A 22,102-nucleotide genomic window follows, 5' to 3' on the forward strand; every position below is an offset into this window, starting at 1 on the left:
AATCGCTTTTTATATATATATATATATATATATATATATATATATATATATATATATATATATATATATATATATATATATATATATATATATATATATATATATATATTATCAGACATACTGTGAACATTTCCTTGCTCTGTTAAACATAATTTGGGAAATATTTTAAAAAATCAAAGGGGTTTAATAATTCTGACTTCAACTGTATATATATTTATAAACACTGTTTCCCAACCATGTTCCTGGAGGTACACCAACAGTATATATTTTGGACGGATTAACTTCAGGTTTTGGAGTCTCATCTTATGCTCTGATAAGTTGATTCAGGAAGAGGCTGAAAATGTGTACTGCTGGCGTGCCTTTAGGAACAGGGTTGGGCAACACTGCTTTACACTAAAATAGTATACAAGTAAAACTGATGTACAGTACTATAAATGAATGAATGAAATATGATAGTTTACCATAAAATATTGAAAACTATTTGATAGTTCCTGCAGAAATTTTTATGGTAAATTTCTGGCACACACAGCTGTTGCTTTTTTACACTAAATGTACAGATAGAGTGTATGTCTCCACTTTAAAATAAGCTGCAAATGCATTTTAACATCAGAGAAACTGCACACACACACCTCTAAACAAAGATGCAGGACCTGAAACACAAAACTATTTTTGGATATCGACAGTAAAGCAGCAGTCCTGAAAAGACCCTGCCAGACCCGACCCGAAGGCCTGCATTAGAAGAGCATCCTCAACAGAAGAGCGCGCTTTATGAAGGCTTGATGTGTGAACGCAGAGACTGTGAGTGTGAGGCTGGAGCTCATTAGCTGATGCTGTGGGTGAACCGGGCCTGCAGGGTGGCTTTATGCCACAGGCAACACTGTTGAAAGCTTGATTCGGCTTTGGCCGCTTGGTATCATGGGTAACTGTTAGGGCAGAATATTGACACCATTATCCCATTGATTCTCTATGGCTCTCCCAGGAGGCACTCTGGAGAAAAGAACCAAACACACTACTATAAAGTTTGTTTGGATGTCATTTGATGGTCCTTTTGACATTTACTGCACTGTGTAAAACATAAACTGGAATAGTTTGCGGTTCATTCCACTGTGGTGATGGATAAATGGACTAAGCAGAAGAAAAATGAGTGAATGAATTGTAGCTATGTATTTTGTAGGACTGATCTTAATTTTCCTTTGTCTTTTTTACAGCAGTGGATGTCTGGTCTGTTGAAGACAACTCATCTCATGAATTCAGCTTTTTCTCTCAGTAAAAGCTCTGATTCCAGTAAAGGTCTGTGAGAGTCCAATTCAACACAATATAATTCTAACACCCGCTCTGAATGTTCCCGCGGCCTGTAATCGGACATCATCAGGTTTAAAGTCACGGTGTTCCCCGGGCTGGTCCATTTCCAGCAGGAGAAGGATCTGGGAGTCACACATCATCATCATCATCATCATCACCATCATCACCATCATCATCATCATTAAGGAGGACAGTCTGTGGTGTTTTCAGAGACGAGGACAGCAAGAAAAAAAACGTCCACACAGAAAGACAGAGACCCTGCTGTGAGAAGCATCTCGAAGGCTTTCTCAGAGGGTCTCCTTCAGTCTCTCCATCCCTCTTTTTTCATCAACACCTCTGGACCATCATGTCTCCAGATAGGATGAGCTGGCCTTGATTATCAGCAGAAATATTACAGGAGATCAGAAATCACTCTTCATGAGCTGCTTAGACATGTGCAGTTTCTTGTTTTTTTTTTCGATGTTAGTTATAATACTGTAGTCATTTGAGGACAGTAAACATTTGTGTTGTAATGCATTAATGTATGGTTATATATATAAGGGTATTTATATATAAATATATATATATATATATATATATATATATATATATATATATATATATATATATATATACATACAAACATACATACATACATACATACATACAGACATATGACATATATATATATATATATATATATATATATATATATATATATATATATATATATATATATATATATATATATATCTCAATTAGGGGTTGCACATACTAGTTGACTTTGTTCCTCTGCCATGATGCTTTTTGTTTGACGGCGACTAGTCGTGCTGCACATCACATTATTTGTGACTGGAACTTCATGGAAATTTTACACACGAATGTAGGTTCACCAAATGAAACTGCACTCGGATTACTGAAATGAATTTACATTTATTTTATATATTATTACATATTACATATATATGTTATTTTTCTTATGATATTGTCAAAGATTCACATGAACTTTGCGTGAACTTTAAGTCATCAAACAGGTGTCAGCCAGTTAGATCACGCCATGCAAATGCCCTTGAGCAAATGCTAGCCAATCACATTAACACTGGAAAAGTAATGTTAAGGTTATATATATAAATATATAATATAAATATATATATATATATATATATATATATATATATATATATATATATATATATATATATATATATATATATATATATATATATATATATATATATATATTTTTTTTTTTTTTTTTTTTTTAAAACCTTCCTGTGATTTTATTTTTCATTTTTAAAGTGATGTGATGTTTATCAGACCAAATAATTTTTCACAGTATTTCCTATCATTTTTTTTCCCTCTGGAGAATGTCTTATTAATTTTAGTTTGGTTGGATTAAAAGCCATTTTCAATAAAAAAAATTATAATAATAAAAACAAATGAATAAATAAATAAATAAATTAAATATTATTAGCCACATTTTTTAAATACATAAAAATAATTTTAATATAATAATATTTTATTTATTTATTTATTTATTTATTTATTTATTTATTTATTTATTTATTTATTTATTTATTTATTTATTTATATTTTATTTTATTATATTATTATCCAATTCTCATGTTTCCTTCTACCATGTTCCATCTTTAATTGAACAATACCTGAAAACCTGGCAGTTTTACACACAAATGTAGGTTCACCGAAAGAAACGGCCTTTGTATCATTAAAATAAATGTAAACATATTTTATATATTATTATATATTAAATATATTATTTTTCTTGTTAGTGTCAAAGATTCACATGAACTTTGAGTAGATGCTAGCCAATCCCGTTTACACAACACTGGAAAAATAACGTGATTGGCTATTATATATTATATGCAGCGTCCTGTATTTATTCTCATAGGTAAGTTTTGTACTTTGAGGGAAAATGTGCTTAATGCATTATAAAGCTTAAAGCATTAGAATCGGTGCTCGGTATCAGCTGCAAAAATCCTGATAGCAGCATCCCTAATCACAACACAAATCCATTAGGTTCACTTCATTGCTTATAAAAAATAGAAGTGCATTGACGTATAAAACAATTTAAACAAGCTCGTCCCCAAAAACTCTAAGAATTGTGTTGTTTCAACTCATTTTAAATAAGTAGTATAGATTTAATTCTCATAGAAACAATATCAAAAAAAAAAAAAAAACACCTGAAGCTGATAACACTTTACACCAAAAATAAAAACATGCCAGAGCACTTGCAATAGATCAGGATCATCCTGTTTTTTTTAGTTTTCTTTTTTTTTTTTTTTGGTCCAGAATTGAGCAGAAGTGAAGAAGCAGGATCTCTTGCAGTCAACGGGATGCTGAAACACCATCGATTTGGCCAGCGGGTGGAATAAACTCTAACGTGTTAAGTCTGAAAATGGATTTTTAAATATGTATTCATTGATTTTCTCCTCTCTAAGTGTTCCGCTGTGACGTGTTATTTTGCAAAACAGAGGGATATGAAAAGAAGTATAAAGCAGTTTGCCTTCAATCGTATTAATTAAAGCTCAATATTGGAGCGTGAGTCAGCGGTTCAGCTTTTACCGTCCTCCAAACTGAGAGCGATGACAATAATAATCAAATCAGCACGCAGAGACGTCTGTTTGTTCTGCGTTTGGCTCTAGAGGTTACGCTGACATTTATTCTGATATTGTATAGCTTTTAAATAATTATTGAGAATCACAAGCAGAAAAGTGCAAATGATATTCATCATAGAAAGTCGATGCTAATGCCTTTATATTCATGCATCTGGCAGATGCTGATATGCAGAATGATTTGCATTGCATTCAAAGTGTTCACGTTTAGAGAACGCATGTTTTCTAGGGTTTTGATTCATGACCTTGTGTTGTTAGAGCCGGTGATGCTCAGGTCACAAGTTCAGTTGTATTGCTCAATGTATTACAAGTGTTTTTAAAAGTCCAAACTGTTTATTAATGTAGTACACAACCAAGTACATGTGGTCAGAACACAAACAAGTCACAAGTAATGAAGTATTAAGCGTTTCCCCCAAAGAAAAACCTGTCTAAGCAAAATGCTATAGCAGGCATCTGTAGCTCCACTCAAGCTCCGCCTCTTTGCCCTTTTATGGTAACCCCTGGTTGGCGCAATGATGTGCAAACAAAATGTCGACAGTTGGCCACGCCTACTTGTAGCTTCATTTGTGCTCTTCAGAAACCTATGCGTGACGTCACAGATACTACATCGATATTTTTTACAAGCTATGGGAAACACCCATCCACTACAGGCAATTAAGCTTATTCAATTCACCAATATATATACTATCTGTATATAGTTTTTCTACGTATATATACATATGTGTGTATGTATACTACTCCACCCCCCCTTCTTTTCTTTTTTTATTATTTTTCTTTTACTTTATTTTATTTATTCATTATTTTTTTTGATGTTATGTCATGTTTTTGGATGTTATGTAAATTATGTTTTGTCTTCTAGTGTTGTTATTATGTGATTGTGATTAACTTGTGGGACCCCCTTGAAAATGAGATGGCACATCTTAAGGGGTTCATCCCAATGAATAAATATCAATAGCGCATGTGTTTAGACTGTGGGGAAAACCGGAGCACCCAGAGCAAACCCATGCCAACACGGGGAGAACAATGTTACTTATAATAAAATAAAAAAAATAAAAAACATAAATTCCTAATTTAAAAACATATAATACACCTGAGATTGTTATACTTAACACTTTATAATATTAAATATTACAGAATTTAAACGCAAAAGAAAATAAGTCAAAGAAAAACCTTTCTTATTGTTTCCCCCTGAACTAATGCGCAGCAGGAGTCTAATGTGAGCTCGCATGCAGAATGTGTAGTCCGGCTGCTCTTTCTGGCACATTTCTGTCCAGCAGCTCATAAAACACGCTGCTATGAAATCCTGAGACAGATTACAGTAATAGGTAATGTGAGGGATGACATTTCTAAAATAAACAGCTCCATAAATCGCTGGTAAAACCAGAGGAATGTGTGTGTTCCTGCCTTCATGAGAAAAACCCACCACTCATTCATCACACACACATGTACATTATGAAAACACAGAGCGCATATATTTGACTGTGATTATGAGTGTAATCACATTAACAATCACTGTATTGTGTTGATATGAGCATCATCTTGATCATGCAGATTATATTGTAGAGAGAAAAATAAAATATATTTTAAATAAAATAAAATGTATATTATGGAACAGCAGTCAAAGTTCTAACACTTTATTGAGACATAGAGCTCTAGTTTAACGATCTAGGTGCAAAGTCTAAAGCACATGGTGCAAAAGCACTAGGTTTGAGCCCCGACGAATGGTCTAACAGGGTTGTGCTAATTCTCTTAATGAGTTCCGGGTGTGTTTTGAGAATAACATGCATTAAACCAGTCAGAGTCTCATCTTTCATTCCCTTTAAGAGTCAGTTGCGTCACGCCATGGTGCACTTGCTATTTACATTGTGGACTCTGTAACTGGAAAAACTGAGCGCTTCACTAGCAAGAAAACAGTTAAACAGAGCATCTGCAGCAGGAGGATAAATAATGAGCCTCCTCCATTCGGCCTCTTTATTTTACTCTTTAATTTACTCCTTTTCTTTCATGGATGAGAAAAGTTTATAAAGTTTATAATGTATTTTTTATTTAAATTGTTTTGTTAATGTTCATGCCTTTCTGAAAATAAAATAAAATAAATTAAACAAACAAACAAACGAACAAATAAAAAATAAATTAAATAAGACATATTAAAATAAAAATAAATACTTAAAAAATAAAACATAAACTAAAATAAAATGTTTAAAATAACATAAACAAAACAAACAAACGAACAAACAAAACTTAAAATTACATAAAAATATAATGAAACATAATAAAATTTATTAAAATAAAACACTTATAAAATAAAATAAAACATATAAAATAAAACTAAATAAAACTTAAAAATGCAATAAAACTAATTAAAATAAAATACATAAGATAAAATATATAAAATGAACAAACAAACATCAAATAAATAAAAAAATATTAATTAAAACAAAAAATAAAACAAAATAAATCTTTAAAAAATAAAATATACATTAAAATAAAATAACATCAACAAACAAACAAACAAATAGACAAACAAATAAAACACACAAATTAAATAAAAATAAATGAAACATAAAATTAAATACATTAAAATAAAAAACATAAAATTTAATTAAATTAAACATATAAAATTACATAAAATAAATAAATAAATAAAACTTAAAAATACAATAAAACAAATTTAAATAAAATCGTAAAATAAACTATAAAAAATAAATAAACAAACAAACAAATCAATTAAATACATAAAACATAAAATAAAACATATAAAAGTAAAATAAACTAAATTATTTTTTTGAAAATAATATAAAACTAATTTAACTAAAACATATACAAAAAACAATAAATAAATAAATAAAACATAAAGAACAAATAAAACATAACAAAAAATATATTAAAATAAAAAAGGAAATAAAATGAAAATAGAATACATAAAAAAATAAAATAAAATGAAACGCATAATATATTACCCTGCATAAACAAAGCAAATAAAAATCTCGCCAACCCTTTCAAAACATTCTAAATGATTTTATACATCCCTGAGCAATGCTAATGAGCTCGACTCTGATCTTCTGCTATGAAAACACAGAAACTCATCATCATATTTCCATCCATTTTTCCCCTTTTTTCTTTGGCCAGTTGCTTTGCTCACCTGATTGATGTGCTTGAGTTTATCAATGACTTGATTGATCACCGGATCGGCCTCCTTCACTTTGACTTCTGGGTTTTCAGCCTGCGCTTTAATCCCATTGCCAACCACTCGCAGAGTATAGCTATGAAGACAGAAACAAGATGAAGAATGAGAGATGAGTGGGTGTCTTTTTCTGGACTCCTTTCCCATTTTTTTTATTTTTTTCAGTGCAAAGGCGATTGAAGCTTTGTTGTCGGCTTGATGAGGAAGGCCTTACATGAACCGACTACATTTATCAGCAGAACAAAGAAAGAGGCGTAAAGAAAAGGGTCTGAGACGGCCGAATAACTCAAGCCCAGGCCAGAGAGAGACAGATTGGGGGTTTATGTGGGCCAGAATGGATGGTGCTCTGATAAGACGCAGTGGCGCAGAGAAAAACACCGCTGACAAATGACATGAAATATTACAATCCTTTATGGGTGAATTCCTTTTACACCAATGGTAAAAATCAGCCGTCCTGGTGAGATTCACCTTGAGAAGGACACATAAGAAAAAGAAAAGTCTGGTTGAATGTATGGGCAAATGGGAAAATGTGCAGCAGGGTCAGGTAATCGACTTTGTTTATGGGTCATAAAAATATGTTGATAGAACTGGGAAAGCTGTGAATACTGGAAACTGGCTGATAATATTTTAGAGAAAAGTAAAGATGCATGGTAAAGATTAAAAGCGGAAATTTAAGGTGATCTGAATGAACAAATATAAGTAAATAGTTTAGAATTTAATTATATTTATTAACATTAATTTATGAAATATTACTTACTACTGTTGTTGCTGTTAATATTTTAATGCAAATAGGAATCACATTTTATTATTATTATTATTATTATTATTATTATTATTATTATTGTTGTTGTTGTTGTTGTTGTTGTTGTTAATATTTTAATGCAAATAGGAATCACATTTTATCATTATTATTATTATTATTATTATTATTATTATTATTATTGTTGTTGTTGTTGTTGTTGTTGTTGATGTTGTTAATATAAATATATATATATATAGTATAATATAAAATAAAGACTTCAGACTAGACTCAGACTCAAGGCTACAACTTAAAGACTTCTTACTACACTCAGACTTAAGGCTACAACTTAAAGACTTCAGACTAGACTCAGACTCAAGCCTCCAACTTAAGGACTCCAGACTAGACTCAGACTCAAGGCTACAACTTAAAGACTTCAGACTAGACTTAGACTCAAGGCTACAACTTAAAGACTTCTTACTACACTCAGACTTAAGGCTACAACTTAAAGACTTCAGACTAGACTCAGACTCAAGCCTCCAACTTAAGGACTCCAGACTAGACTCAGACTCAAGGCTACAACTTAAAGACTTCTTATAACACTCAGACTTAAGGCTACAACTTAAAGACTTCAGACTAGACTCAGACTCAAGCCTCCAACTTAAGGACTCCAGACTAGACTCAGACTCAAGGCTACAACTTAAAGACTTTAGACTAGACTCAGACTCAAGGCTACAACTTAAAGACTTCTTACTACACTCAGACTTAAGGCTACAACTTAAAGACTTCAGACTAGACTCAGACTCAAGCCTCCAACTTAAGAACTCCAGACTAGACTTAGACTCAAGGCTACAACTTAAGGACTCCAGACTAGACTCAGACTCAAGGCTACAACTTAAAGACTTCAGACTAGACTCAGACTCAAGGCTACAACTTAAAGACTTCTTACTACACTCAGACTTAAGGCTACAACTTAAAGACTTCAGACTAGACTCAGACTCAAGCCACCAACTTAAGGACTCCAGACTAGACTCAGACTCAAGGCTACAACTTAAAGACTTCAGACTAGACTCAGACTCAAGGCTACAACTTAAAGTCTTCTTACTACACTCAGACTTAAGGCTACAACTTAAAGACTTCAGACTAGACTCAGACTCAAGCCTCCAACTTAAGGACTCCAGACTAAACTCAGACTCAAGGCTCCAACCTAAATCTTTACATTTGACTAAACTCCCGACTCCAACTTAGAAACTTCAGGCTAGACTCAGACTCAAGACTCAACGTTTAATAGGAAGCTCTATGATATTAAATGTGTGCGCATACATTAGATTACTCAAAACTAAAGCCAAATTTGGAGCTAATCTAACAAAAGAACTTACGATAACAATCCAAAAACTAATACATTCAAATGTATATGTCATAGAAAAATATTATACACAAATTTAAAAGAGGAACAACATGGGATGTACTCAATCATGCTGAGCACTGTATATGTCATTCCTTTGGCTGTTTGCAGTATGTTTTGAATTGTAAAGTGATATAAAAAGAGATTCCCAAAACAAACTACATGGCTTGATTTTAATATGTTCGTTTTACATCCTACACTGTGTACTTTTCCCATTTATAGACTGCATAATATTAATTTGAATCGTTATTATTGAACCAATACACCATTTTATCGATGTACTCCAACACATCTGCATCTGTTGCCTATTTTTATTCCCCAGTCAGATTTCAGACGGGAATATGTGTGTTTATAAAAGCAATTACAGTTCTCCAGAGCTCCAGAGAGCCTGTTTTGGCCATAAGAGCGTATAGCTTGTGTTTTATTGGAGACGAATGAAATGCTTTTGATTGTGATATGGCTCTTATGTCAGCCGCAGTTACATTTCTCATTACGCGGATCATTTGGTGGGTGTTTTGTTGAGCAGTAAAATGCGTAATGAGCCGTCGTGCGCCGCCGCAGTGTAAATTTGTAAAGTTTTATGATTGATGCCTTTCAAAGGACAATCCCGCTCATGTGTATGCACACCCACACCGTCCCATCCTTCACAGAAACACTTTCTTCGAATTATCCATCTCTGGCTCGACGAGCGATTGAAGAGCTTGGTGATTGAGCGAGGTTTGCTGGATTTCTGCGAATGCCGTCTGTCAGTCCTTGCCAGATAAATACTATCTCTGATCTATTTTCTCTTTTGCAAAAGCGAGTGTTTTCTCAGTCGGCGGATGGCATGTGCATGCACGGAGGAGTGTCGCGCATGTTGGGACTTTTTTTTTTTTTTTCATCATCCGACACCTTTTAAAAGGCAGCTCCGTGTTCCACGGCTGTGTGTCTCCCTGCGAGACTCTTCCGTGAGCGTGTTATGAAATATTAGTGAAGCTTCTGCAGAGCGGCCCGGTGGCACAGTGAAAGATGGCTTTTAAATGGAGAACACACACACACACACACACACACACACATTCACATTCACTCTCTAGCTATGGCTGTTCTTCAGAGAGCGCAAGCTGGCAGGATGTTTTTTTGAAGTGTGTTCAGCAGCGTGTTTGCAAGTGACCTGCATGCTGATGATTCAGGATTAATCAAGTCAGACATGGAGTGTTAAATGAGCACCTTCCAAGTGTTAGACTCTATCAAAGGGAGAAGTGTTATATCTGCTCTTTATGGCTGAAACATTTAGTCAACGTTATTGACATCATTTTGATTTGGTATGACCTAATGTGAGGGCATGCAGTGACATGGGTCGACCAGCTGAGGGCTGCAGAACAAGATTGCAAGTACATTTACATTTGCATATAGCAGACGAATTTATCCAAAGCGAATGAGTAAGACCTCCTGGATTGTAGACAAGGCACTTGTGAGAATAGCTAAATTACTTTTGATTTTTTTTTTTTTGCCTGTTACTAGCTAAATTATTAGACTACTCTCAAGACTCTAACTTAAAGAATTCAGACTTGACTCAAAATAAAAACTCTAACTTAAAGGCTTCAGTCTAGACTTGACTCTAGACTCAGAGTTCAGACTTGACTAAAGACTTCAGACTCGATTCAGACCGCAGACTCCAACTTAAAAAATTCAGACTAGAATCGACTCTACATTCAAAGAGACTTCATTCAATTTCAGACTTGTCTAAAAATGTCAGATCAAAAGACTTTAACTTAAATAATTTAGATCTGACTCAGACTCTAACTTAAAAACTTAAGACTTGCCTGGACTTATGACTACAACATAAAGACTTCAGGATAGACTCAAACTCAAGACTACAACTTATAGACTCCAGAGTAGACTCAGACTGAAGACTATAACTTGAAGAGTTCAGACTAGACTCCGACTACAAAGACTTTAGACTTGTCTTGACTCAAGACTCCAACTTAAATACTGCAGACTTGTCTCGACTAAAGACTAAATGACTCCAGACTAGACTCAGACTCTTAAATCCAACTTAAAGACTTTAGACTAGACTCAGAGTCAAGGCTCCAACTTAAAGACTCCAGACTAGACTCAGACTCAAGGCTACAACTTAAAGACTCCAGACTAAACTTTGATTCTAGACTCCAATTTAAAGACTTCAGGCTAGACTCAGACTTAATACTCCAACCTAAAGGCTTCAGACTAGACTCAGACTCAAAACTATAACTTAAAGACTACATATTAGACTTAGACTCAAGACTACAGACTTGTCTCAAATCAAGGCTTAAACTTAAGACTTAAAACTTTGGACTTGACTACAACTTAAAGACTCTAGATTGGACTTCAGACTTGACTCGACTTGAGACTACAACTTAAAGACTCCAGACTAGACACAGACTCAAGACTACAAATAAAGACTACAGACTTGTCTCGACTCAAGGCTACAACTTAAAGACTTCAAACCTGACTACAACTTAAAGACTCCAGACTAGATCTAGACTCAAGTCTCCAATTAAAGACTTCAGACTTGTCTCAACTCAAGACTCTAACTTAAAGACTTCAGGCTTGACTCAACTCAAAACTATGACTTAAAGACTTCAGACTAGACTCAACTCAAAACTCGGAACGTAAGGACTCCAGACTAGACTTAGACTCAAGTCTTCAACTTAAAGACTAAAGACAAGACTCAGACTCAAGGCTCCAACTTAAAGACTCCAGACTAGACTCAGACTCAAGGCTCCAACTTAAAAACTTCAGACTAGACTCAACTCAAACTTAAAGACTTTAGATTTGACTTGGACTCAATTTAAAGACTTTACATTTGACTCAACTCATGGCCCTAAAGACTTTAGACTCGACTCAGACTCAATACTCCAACTAAAAGACTGCAGCATAAAATTAATGATAAAGACTTCATATTATATAACTCTAGCTTAAAGAATTAATAGTTGATTTCAGCTCCCACTTGAATAATCCAGACTTTAAATCTAGCTTAAAGACTTCAGACTTGACTCAGAGTGCAGATAAAAGTCTTGTGCACATGTTACAAGTTACAAACTTCCATTACTAATTTCCCTAAACAGATGTCAAGCTGTACACCTGTTTCCTATAATAGCCTCACCCTAAAAAACATTAGTTTTCAAATGACAGACCGAAATATGTGGCCCTTTAGCTTTTTGTTGTTTTATTTCGCTCTTAAATGTTCCACGTTAAGCCCTTAAATCAATTTGTCTCCAAGCCTCAAGAGCACAAAATGCACCGAGAGACTTAACGGTGTATTTCTGGAGCATTTGCATCTGACTGAAGTGTGTGTGATTCTCTGGGAGCGCCGCCACCGGTCTGAAACGTATTCAGATGAGTGTGTGGAAAGTGCTGGAATGGCGAAGTGACAGCCCTGAGCTCAAACACCTCTCATGCCTTAAGCTGGAATCAAAGCAGGAGTAAAGCAGCAGAGAGACAGCAGCTCAGTGCAGTTGTGAAGGGCCTTTTGTCTCACATACTCCATTCAGACACACACACACACACCGACGAGGTGGAACTTACATGCTCACGAACGACAGGAGGATCAGACTCAAGGCTCAGCGGGACATAAGGTGCATGTTTTTAGGCCTTATTTCCATGCTATTTGTGTCCTTTATTTCCGTGGGTTTATTCTGACACTCTTACAAAATGGGTACTAGCAGGTTTCTAGCAGGTTTCAGGACATTTTGACGTAAGCTGCTCTACTGAATGGTCCAATAGAATTTACGGTTCTTTTGTGTATACTGTAATAGATGCTGGGTTCCACACAATTCCTTCAGGTTGTCCCAACACAAATTAATTAATTTAACTTCATAATTTTTGCAAAGTTAAGTGGACGGAAAATAAAACAATTAAGTTGTGCCCTTTCTTATTAAACAAAAATATTAACACCAACAACTTTTATTATTATTATTTTATTTTTGCTCTAATAATAATAATAATAATAACAATAATAATAATAGTAATAATAATAATAATAATAATGACAACACATTTTTTATTTAAAAAAATATTAATATAAATAATCACTTTTTTTGGAAAAAATAGTCATGTTTGTAAATAGAAATAATAATGATAATAATAATAATAATAATAATAATAATAATAATAATAATAATAATAATAATAATAATAATAATAATAATAATAATCAGTGGGACATAAGGAGCATGTTTTACGCCTTCAACAAAAATATTAAAACCAAAAACTTTTTGCATCATTATTATTATTATTATGATTATTATTATTATTATTATTATTATTATTATTATTATTATTATTATTATTATTAATATTATTATTATTATTTTTTTTTTATCATTATCATTATTATTATTATTATTATTATTATTATTATTATTATTATTATTATTATTATATTACTATTACTTCTATAAAAATAATAATAACACATTTTTGCGCATTTGCTATTTACATGGCGAACTTTGTAGGAGGAAAACTGAACGCTTTACTAGCGAGAAAACAGTTTAACAGAGCATCTGCAGCGCAAGGATAAAGAATAAGCCTCCTCCATTCAGCTTCTTTACTTTCTCTTTGTTTTTCTCTCTTTCATGAATAAGGAAATGGTGTTGTACGCACAGACATCCATTAGCCTACATAATTAATTTCACTTGTTAAGTGCAAATATTTGTTTCAAAACTATTTCTAAATTCAGATCGAATTTCCAGCAAACGATTAAATGAACAATAATACAGAAGTGTGTTCAAAACACTGAGTTATATCCAAACACACATGCTGTGCCCCATATGGCCTAAAACCTGACTGGTGGACAAATCTAAGCTTGTTTTTATAGATACAAATATAAATATTATTATATATATATATATATATATATATATATATATATATATATATATATATATATATATATATATATATATATATATAAACAGATATAAATATACATATAATAAATAATACTGCTAATAATAATAACATTATACAAAAGCAAATGGTTGTGAATAAACTGAAAAACTTCACCCTCGAGGTGAAGAAGGCAATGTATGACAATATAACAATGTTAAAATAAAGATATGAATATTACTATAAAGTTTATTTATTTAAAATTTTTTAAATAAAAATAAAAATAAATAAAAATAAAAATAAGACTCAGAAAACAGCCTTTACTAGCATGTGCAATTGAAATCTACAGGCACAATCTAAAATAGTGTGACAAAATAAAAAAATTTAAGTCTATTTTGTCTGTTTTCTTTACATTAGACTGAATAAATTCTTCACAAAATTCCCAAAATCTGCAAACTGAAGTGAATGAAAACTTGTCCTTAAGTACCCAGTAATGGACGCAATCATTCTGTTCTGCTTTTATAACACATGTATTTATTGAACTTCATTTTTAACACCTTGTAAATGTTTCTTTAGTCTTCATTCCTGCTGCTGTCCTTCAAATTCACATCCCCAGTAATGATGTGTGGGGTTTTTACTCTATTGTGCTGCTTGTTTAATGACTCAAAGGTAGCGATGGATTGAGAGGTAATTGTGTCCAAATGAAGGGAAATGGCTTTTCACTTGTCGAATGTGGAAATGTAATGATTCTGCAATACAGAGACTCCAATCATTTGCTTGATGGTGTTTTGTCTTTTTATATCCTGGAACAGCATTTCAGTGTGATTGAGGGAATATAAATGTACAGTCACTACTCAGAGACTCAATGTGATTGCGATGGCAAAGAAATATCTCTTTTAACATTACATATTTTGCAACGACACAATGAAATGTTATAAAAAAAAAGTAAATATGATACAAGGTTATTTATGCCAAGCACATTTATTTGATCCAGACATATTTCTAAAAAAGCAATACTGTGATATTATTAATATAATTGTATACTGTTTTATGACACAATATAATGACATTAAACTGATTACTATTTATGAATAATAGTACAAATATGATAATTTACAACAATATGTTTTGCCAATTTACCCTGTAGTTTATTATTATTATTATTATTATTATTATTATTATTATTATTATTATTATTATTATTATTATTAATAATAATAATAATAATAATAATAATAATAATAATAATAATAATAACAATAACAATATCAATAATAAAAACAATAATAATAACAATATTTATTATTATATTATCATCAATATCCTTATTATTATTATTATTATTATTATTATTATTATTATTATTATTATTATTATTATATCATCATCCTCATCATTATTACTATTATTATAAATATTATTATTTATCATCAGCAGCAGCAGCATCTGCATCATCCTTATTATTATTATAATTTTACTTATTCATTTATTTATTTTGTTGTTGTTGTTGTTGCTGTTGATGTGAAATAAATATTGCACATTTTCAAATAATATTTAATAAATTGCAAAATATTTATTTGTTTATTTATTTATATAAGTTATTTTGATAAATTTTTTTGTTCATTAATTTATTTATTATTTAGATTCTGATCAAATGCTACAAATTACGGTCCACAGCTGTGTTATAATAATAATAATAATAATAATAATAATAATAATAATAATAATTTTAAAATAATATTATTAAATAACATTTTCAAAGTTAAAATAAAATAAAATAAAATAAAATAAAATAAAATAAAATAAAATAAAATAAAATAAAATAAAATAAAATAGTGTGGGTTTCCTTCGGGTGCTCCGGTTTCCCCCACATCCAAAGACATAATTGTCTGTAGTATATGTGTGTGAATAGGAGTGTATGAGTGTTCCTTAGTGATGGGTTGCAGCTGGAAGGGCATCCTCTGCGTAAAACATATGCTGGATAAGTTGGCAGTTCATTCCGCTGTGGCGATCCTAAATTAATAAAGGGACTAAGGCTAAAAGAAAATGAATGAATGAATGAATGAATGAATGAACAAATTAAAGTAAATTAAATTAAATTAAATTAAAGCTTTTAAAACCTTCAGGATATTTATCTTCAATCCTTTAAACGTGTTTCTCTCGTTCGTCTCATTTTAAGTGCATTATGCACTTTTTCTTCCTATGTTTTAAAGATGTTTATATTTTATGTAAAATACTTGTTATTATTTTCTCAGTAAGCTCTCCAGAGAGAGAGAGAGAGAGAGAGAGAGAGAGAGAGAGAGAGAGAGAGAGAGAGATGCAGTCGTCCATTAAAGCACAGCTCCTGTTTGCCAATCAATGTGAGCCGCGAGCCATAAACGCCATCGATCAGAGCCAGAGGCAGAGACTGGCATCAACCAACACACACCGAGAGGCTTTCTGGGCAGAAAAGGTCAATATCTATTGTGTTTAATCCTTGCTTGGCTCTTTATTCCAGCAAGTAAAGGCAGCGACGCCTGCTGACAGACTGATCTGAGATCAGCAGTAAAAATACATGGCTTCTCTGGTCATCTTTGCTTCTGGGTGGTGTGATGGTACAGTACAGTATATGCTAGGGTACGATTTATGCTGATTATTAAAATACAATGTAAATAAATGTTAATAAACAAATAAATGAATAAATAAAAAAAACAGAACTTTGACAACAATAATGCATGTATATCTATTCATATTTTTTATTCATATCAATTGTGTTATATTACTTGGAGACTATTTGAAATGCAATTGTTCAATTTAACAAACAAATAAAATTATCAAAAAAAATTTTGAATAATTAATCAAATTCTGGTAGATTTATTTGCCAAAATAAAATAATTATTATTTAAAATGACCTCTAATAATAATATTAATATTATTAATAATAATAATAATAATAATAATAATAATAATAATAATAATAATACATTTTAGAAAATAAATAATAATAATAAAAATTATAATAATGAATTTTAGAAACTAAAATAAATACTACTACTACGACTACTACTAATAATAATAATTTTAATAAAAAATAATAATAATGAATTTTAGAAAATAATAATAATAATAATAATAATAATAATGAATTTTAGAAAATAAAATAAATACTACTACAACTACTACTACTACTACTACTACTACTACTACTACTACTATAAATAATAATAATATTAATAATAATAATAATAATAATAATAAAAATAAATTAATAATAATAATAATAATAATTATTATTATTATTATTATTATTATTATTATTATTATTATTATTATTATTATGCATTTTTAATTAAAAAAAGTTATAATATAAATGCACTTTAGAAAAATAAATAATAATAAATAAATAAATAAATAAATAAATAAATAAATAAATAAACACAAAATAAAATTTAAAATAACATGATGTTCTTAAATTCTAAATACACCCATAAAAAAGTTGATGATTCTCAGCAAAATATAAACAAAAATATTTCATAAGAAACTTCAAAGTACATTTCACAAACTGAATGATTAATAATTAAAACACGTTGTTCAGCATGCAATACATTTGCTATTTGTTTACAAAAACAAACACTATCTCCCGTTCGATAAGAGAAACCCAGCAGAAAAGCAATCCTCAGAGGTGGTGTTCATGCTTAGGCGTAATGCAATAGTAGCGTGTACTTATTTCATATCTCGGTAACAGCATATTGCGCTTTACAAGCAGTTGATCCTCCACAAATCACCAGCTCTTAGTGTTTACATGTGAGGATTCCAGGACATAGATATTATGCGATTTCTGTGCTGAGATGTGGCCGCTGAGCTCAGAAAAAAACTGCTTTTATTGATGTTGATCTATCAGCCACGTCTCTTGGCCATTTCCCAATACAATTACACCACGCTGCCCAAAAATATATATATCTGCACTACACAGCCGTCAAAAAGCCAAATCTGCTGAGAAAAAGAGAGTAGATTAATAGCCCTCTTAAGAGTTTTGACTGGGAAAAATTATAAAGCGTCTCCATCATGATATGAAGGCAGCTTTTCAGAACTAAGGCCAGAATATTTCTGGGTTATTTTTTGCCGTAATCATTTATATGGGCTACTCTGTGCAAAAGAAGAATGGATCTGCCATTTGATTAATTCGCTTTTTAAGAAGGCAAAGTCAAAACCTTGAGGCCTGAAATTGAATCTGCATCAACATAACCGCATATATCTTCATAGATAACTTTCTACACTGTAAAACAATCTGTAAATGAGCAGTTTTATGTATTTCGTGATTGTCATGTTTTTAATTTTCCCCATTTATTCATGCTTTTGAATTGCATTGTGGGACCTTGATCTTTCTTACAAAAAACTTTTAACCTTGAAAAGTAAAACAAAAGTTGACTTTTATTAACATTTTTAATAGTTTGCAGTGCTATATTGTCTTGGTTGGTGTCGTATCTTACGCTACAAAAACCTTGTATTAAACTACCAGTACACGTTCTGTTAGTTTGAACAGATGTACAGTTGAAGTCAGAATTAATAGCCCCCCTGAATTATCAACCCCCTTTTTTATTTCCCCCAATCTCTGTTTAACGGAGGGAAGAGTTTTTCAACACATTTCTAATCATAATAGATTTTATTACTTATCTCTAATAACTGATTTATTTTATCTTTACCATGATGACAGTAAATAATATTTGACTAGATATTTTCAAGACACTTCTATACAGCTTAAAGTGACATTTAAAGGCTTAATTAGGTTAATCAGGTTAACTAGGCAGGTTAGGGTAATTAGACAAGTTATTGTATAATGATGGTTTGTTCGGTAGAATACTGAAAAAAAATAGCTAAAAGGGGCTAATAATAATGTCCTTTAAATGGTGTTTAAAAATTAATAACTGCTTTTATTCTAGACAAAATAAAACAAATAAGACTTTCTCCAGAAGAAAAAATATTATCAGACATACTGTGAACATTTCTTTGCACTGTTAAACATCATTTGAAGAATATTTAAAAAGAAAAAAAATCAAAGGTAGCCAATAATTCTGACTTAAACTGTATTTCTCTATATATTATCCGTCATACATTATATTATTTACTAAAATGTCAATAAAAGTCACTTTAATAAAAGTCACAAATTTTCAATATTAAAAGTCGACAGAGTAGAGATCAACATCCCATATTGCAATTCACAACTGTAAATAGGTGGAAAACACTTGTGAATCACTAAAATACATAATTTTACAGTGTGTGATTTAGAACTGGGCTATTAAAATATCGATATGGAATAAGGATGGGCATTTCTGAACATTCTTCATTTCGATTAATCCACAGGTTTGACAAACGAATACTTCCCCTGTGTTTAGTTTAAATGGCACCACCTGCTTTTAAAAATGTACTTACACATAATTATTATTATGGTTATTATAATTATAATAATTATGATATTAATAATTTAAAAAATATTATTATTATTATTATTATTATTATTATTATTATTATTATTATTATTATTATTATTATTATTATTATTATTATTAATAGGGAAGAAACCAAAGATATTTTACAGTATTATCACCTTTAATATGTCTTTTTATTTCAATAAATATTTTGGATTTGTTTTTAAAAATATAACCTACCTTTTTCAATATTGTAGACAGCAACAATAAAAAACACACGATATTCCACACAATATTTTTTTTTTAAAGGTTCGCAACAATAAGTTTTACCAAAACTTAACCAAACGCAGGGTGCAACGCTAGGGACTTTTTTCTTCTTTTTTCTTCAGATTTGTACTTGCCGAAATTGTCTCCGCATAGCCCCACCAAGAAAATAAGTTAGCCATTTAGATATTCAGCATAACTTTTCTTTAAATACAACTGAAAATTTAAAACAATGATTTAATTTTAAATACAATACTGATTAGATTTATTAAAGTGAATGGTTTAGTTACAAACTACAACAAACTTTTGTTTGTTTAAAACCCACCTAAATGGCTAATTTTAGAATTGTTGTGGGTTCCGAAACAAATATCTGGGCTGACAAACAGTCGCAGCCAAAATAAACTTTAGTGACTAAGTAGCACTGGCCCCGATTCTGTTTACTGTCCTGAGCATCTTGCACGCTGACCCCGGGCCATCGGGCAGTCCTTAATGTTGAGCCCTGAAACGAACGTTGAGTAGCACATAGCCTTAATTAATTTAGAAGTTAGCATAATTTGGCTGAGTGAACTTAAAATAAAAATAGCCTGAATATTTTATCATGCATGGCTAATAACACTTAACATAAGGAAGGACTACATATTTTCATTCAAAAAGATCAGTCGGTCTCCGATGAAAGCCGAGTGCAAAGTTTATTTACAATTAGACTGGCGGCGGAAAAAATACACTCAGCAGGCACGCATGCATGATGAATGAAATGCATGAAACTGCGTGGGTCCGGGGGCGACATGGCGCTTCTGGTGTGTGACCCCCTATACTCTATCTGCGCTCAGGTCTCACCTTTAGACCGCAACTAACCAATCACATATAAAACTACCGCCCAAATACCAGCATGACCAATCAGAAAGAATAAAAGGAATTCAATTTCAGAGCCAATCGATCATCGTTTTCATGCTCGATCGTCACTGAGGTGTTTAAGTAATCGATTAATTGAATGATTGTGCACATCCCTAAATGATAGCTCTAATTGTTTTAGAAACATCACTGCTTTATAGCCTAAAACATTTACCTTAGCAAACCCCAGCACTAATAACACAATACACAGATAAAACTTAAACAGCAACTGAGTCACTGAGTCAATTCACACAAATGATTCATTTAAAAAACATTTAGAAATGAATCCAGTGACTTCTATGTCAAAAATATTCATAATAACTCATAAGGTATTTATTCAAAACACTGACATAAAAACGAGTCCAGTGACTGACTGAATCATTTACTCAAATGATTCATTCAAATCACTGACAAATGATTCTATTATTCAATCATGAGTTAATGAATGAATTGACATATGGGGAAAATCAACAATTCATTCACTCAAATGATGACTCTAATTATGAATGAATATGAATGAATGAACTATATACACAATACACAAACCCAGAGAACACTTAAGCAGTAGCTGATTCACCGAGTGAATCAAGTGAGTCATTCACACAAATGATTCCTTCAAAAGCACTAAACGATTCATGGAGGAAACACCACTTTAAAAGTGTTTATCTATCCATTTATATCAATATATTGTGTTATAAAAGCTACATGTGGCAGATTATGTGCTGATTTATGCTTTGCTTCAACTCAAAACTGCAAAAGTGGTCAAAACAGATAGTGACACTTGGTTTAGCAAAGCCTAATAACACAATCCCGAACATAGGATCCATCAATTTGAGCAACAAAAATACTGCTAAAAAATGCTGTTGTTTTATTTTCCGAGCCAAACAAGCAGCCCGGCGTCTCAGATAACATTCATCTGACAGGAATCGATGTAAACAGAGGTGATTGTGCATCTCTGTGCTCTGTTTCCTCCTGTCTTTGTCATTTGTGTTGTTTTCCTGACCCTCAATTTGCACTGTCAGAAATGTTTTATCATTCCGCTTTGGCTGACCCTTGTTCTGTGTTTCCAGCTGTCGACAGATACTAAACGACTGCTTGTTTTGGGCCTGCTGGGACGAGGTTTACATGAACTTCCCTGATCTTTTCTCCAGCTCTGCTTTTTCCAACAGAAGTGTCAATCTGACGAGCGAACGAGACCCACAACAGGATATACTAGAGTAAAAGAGACTCAGTTCGGTCAACATCTGAGTAAAAGTAGATACATTAATACAATATTACTCAATTTAAAGTGTAAAAGAGGTCAGGAAACATCAAAATATGCTTGATCTTTTGACAATTGAATGAGTTATTGTAGTATAAGAAGATTATAAGCTTCAGAATTTGAAACTTCGACATGAGTCAATAACAGTAGATCATCTGAATCAGTCAATGAACGTAGACTCACTCCTCTGA

General features: G+C 31.7%; 1 protein-coding gene across 2 annotated transcripts in view; it reads right to left on the minus strand.

The window, feature by feature from the left end:
* gpc5a (glypican 5a) overlaps window positions 1-22,102 on the minus strand; it is a 298,323-nt gene that overhangs the window by 147,001 nt on the left and 129,220 nt on the right. For both annotated transcript variants that reach the window (XM_073945913.1, NM_001302236.1), the window contains 1 exon segment: window positions 7,057-7,177. In XM_073945913.1, the coding sequence (XP_073802014.1) occupies window positions 7,057-7,177 (121 nt within the window).

Source organism: Danio rerio, chromosome 1, assembly GCF_049306965.1.
Source record: "Danio rerio strain Tuebingen ecotype United States chromosome 1, GRCz12tu, whole genome shotgun sequence".
NCBI lineage: Eukaryota > Metazoa > Chordata > Actinopteri > Cypriniformes > Danionidae > Danio > Danio rerio.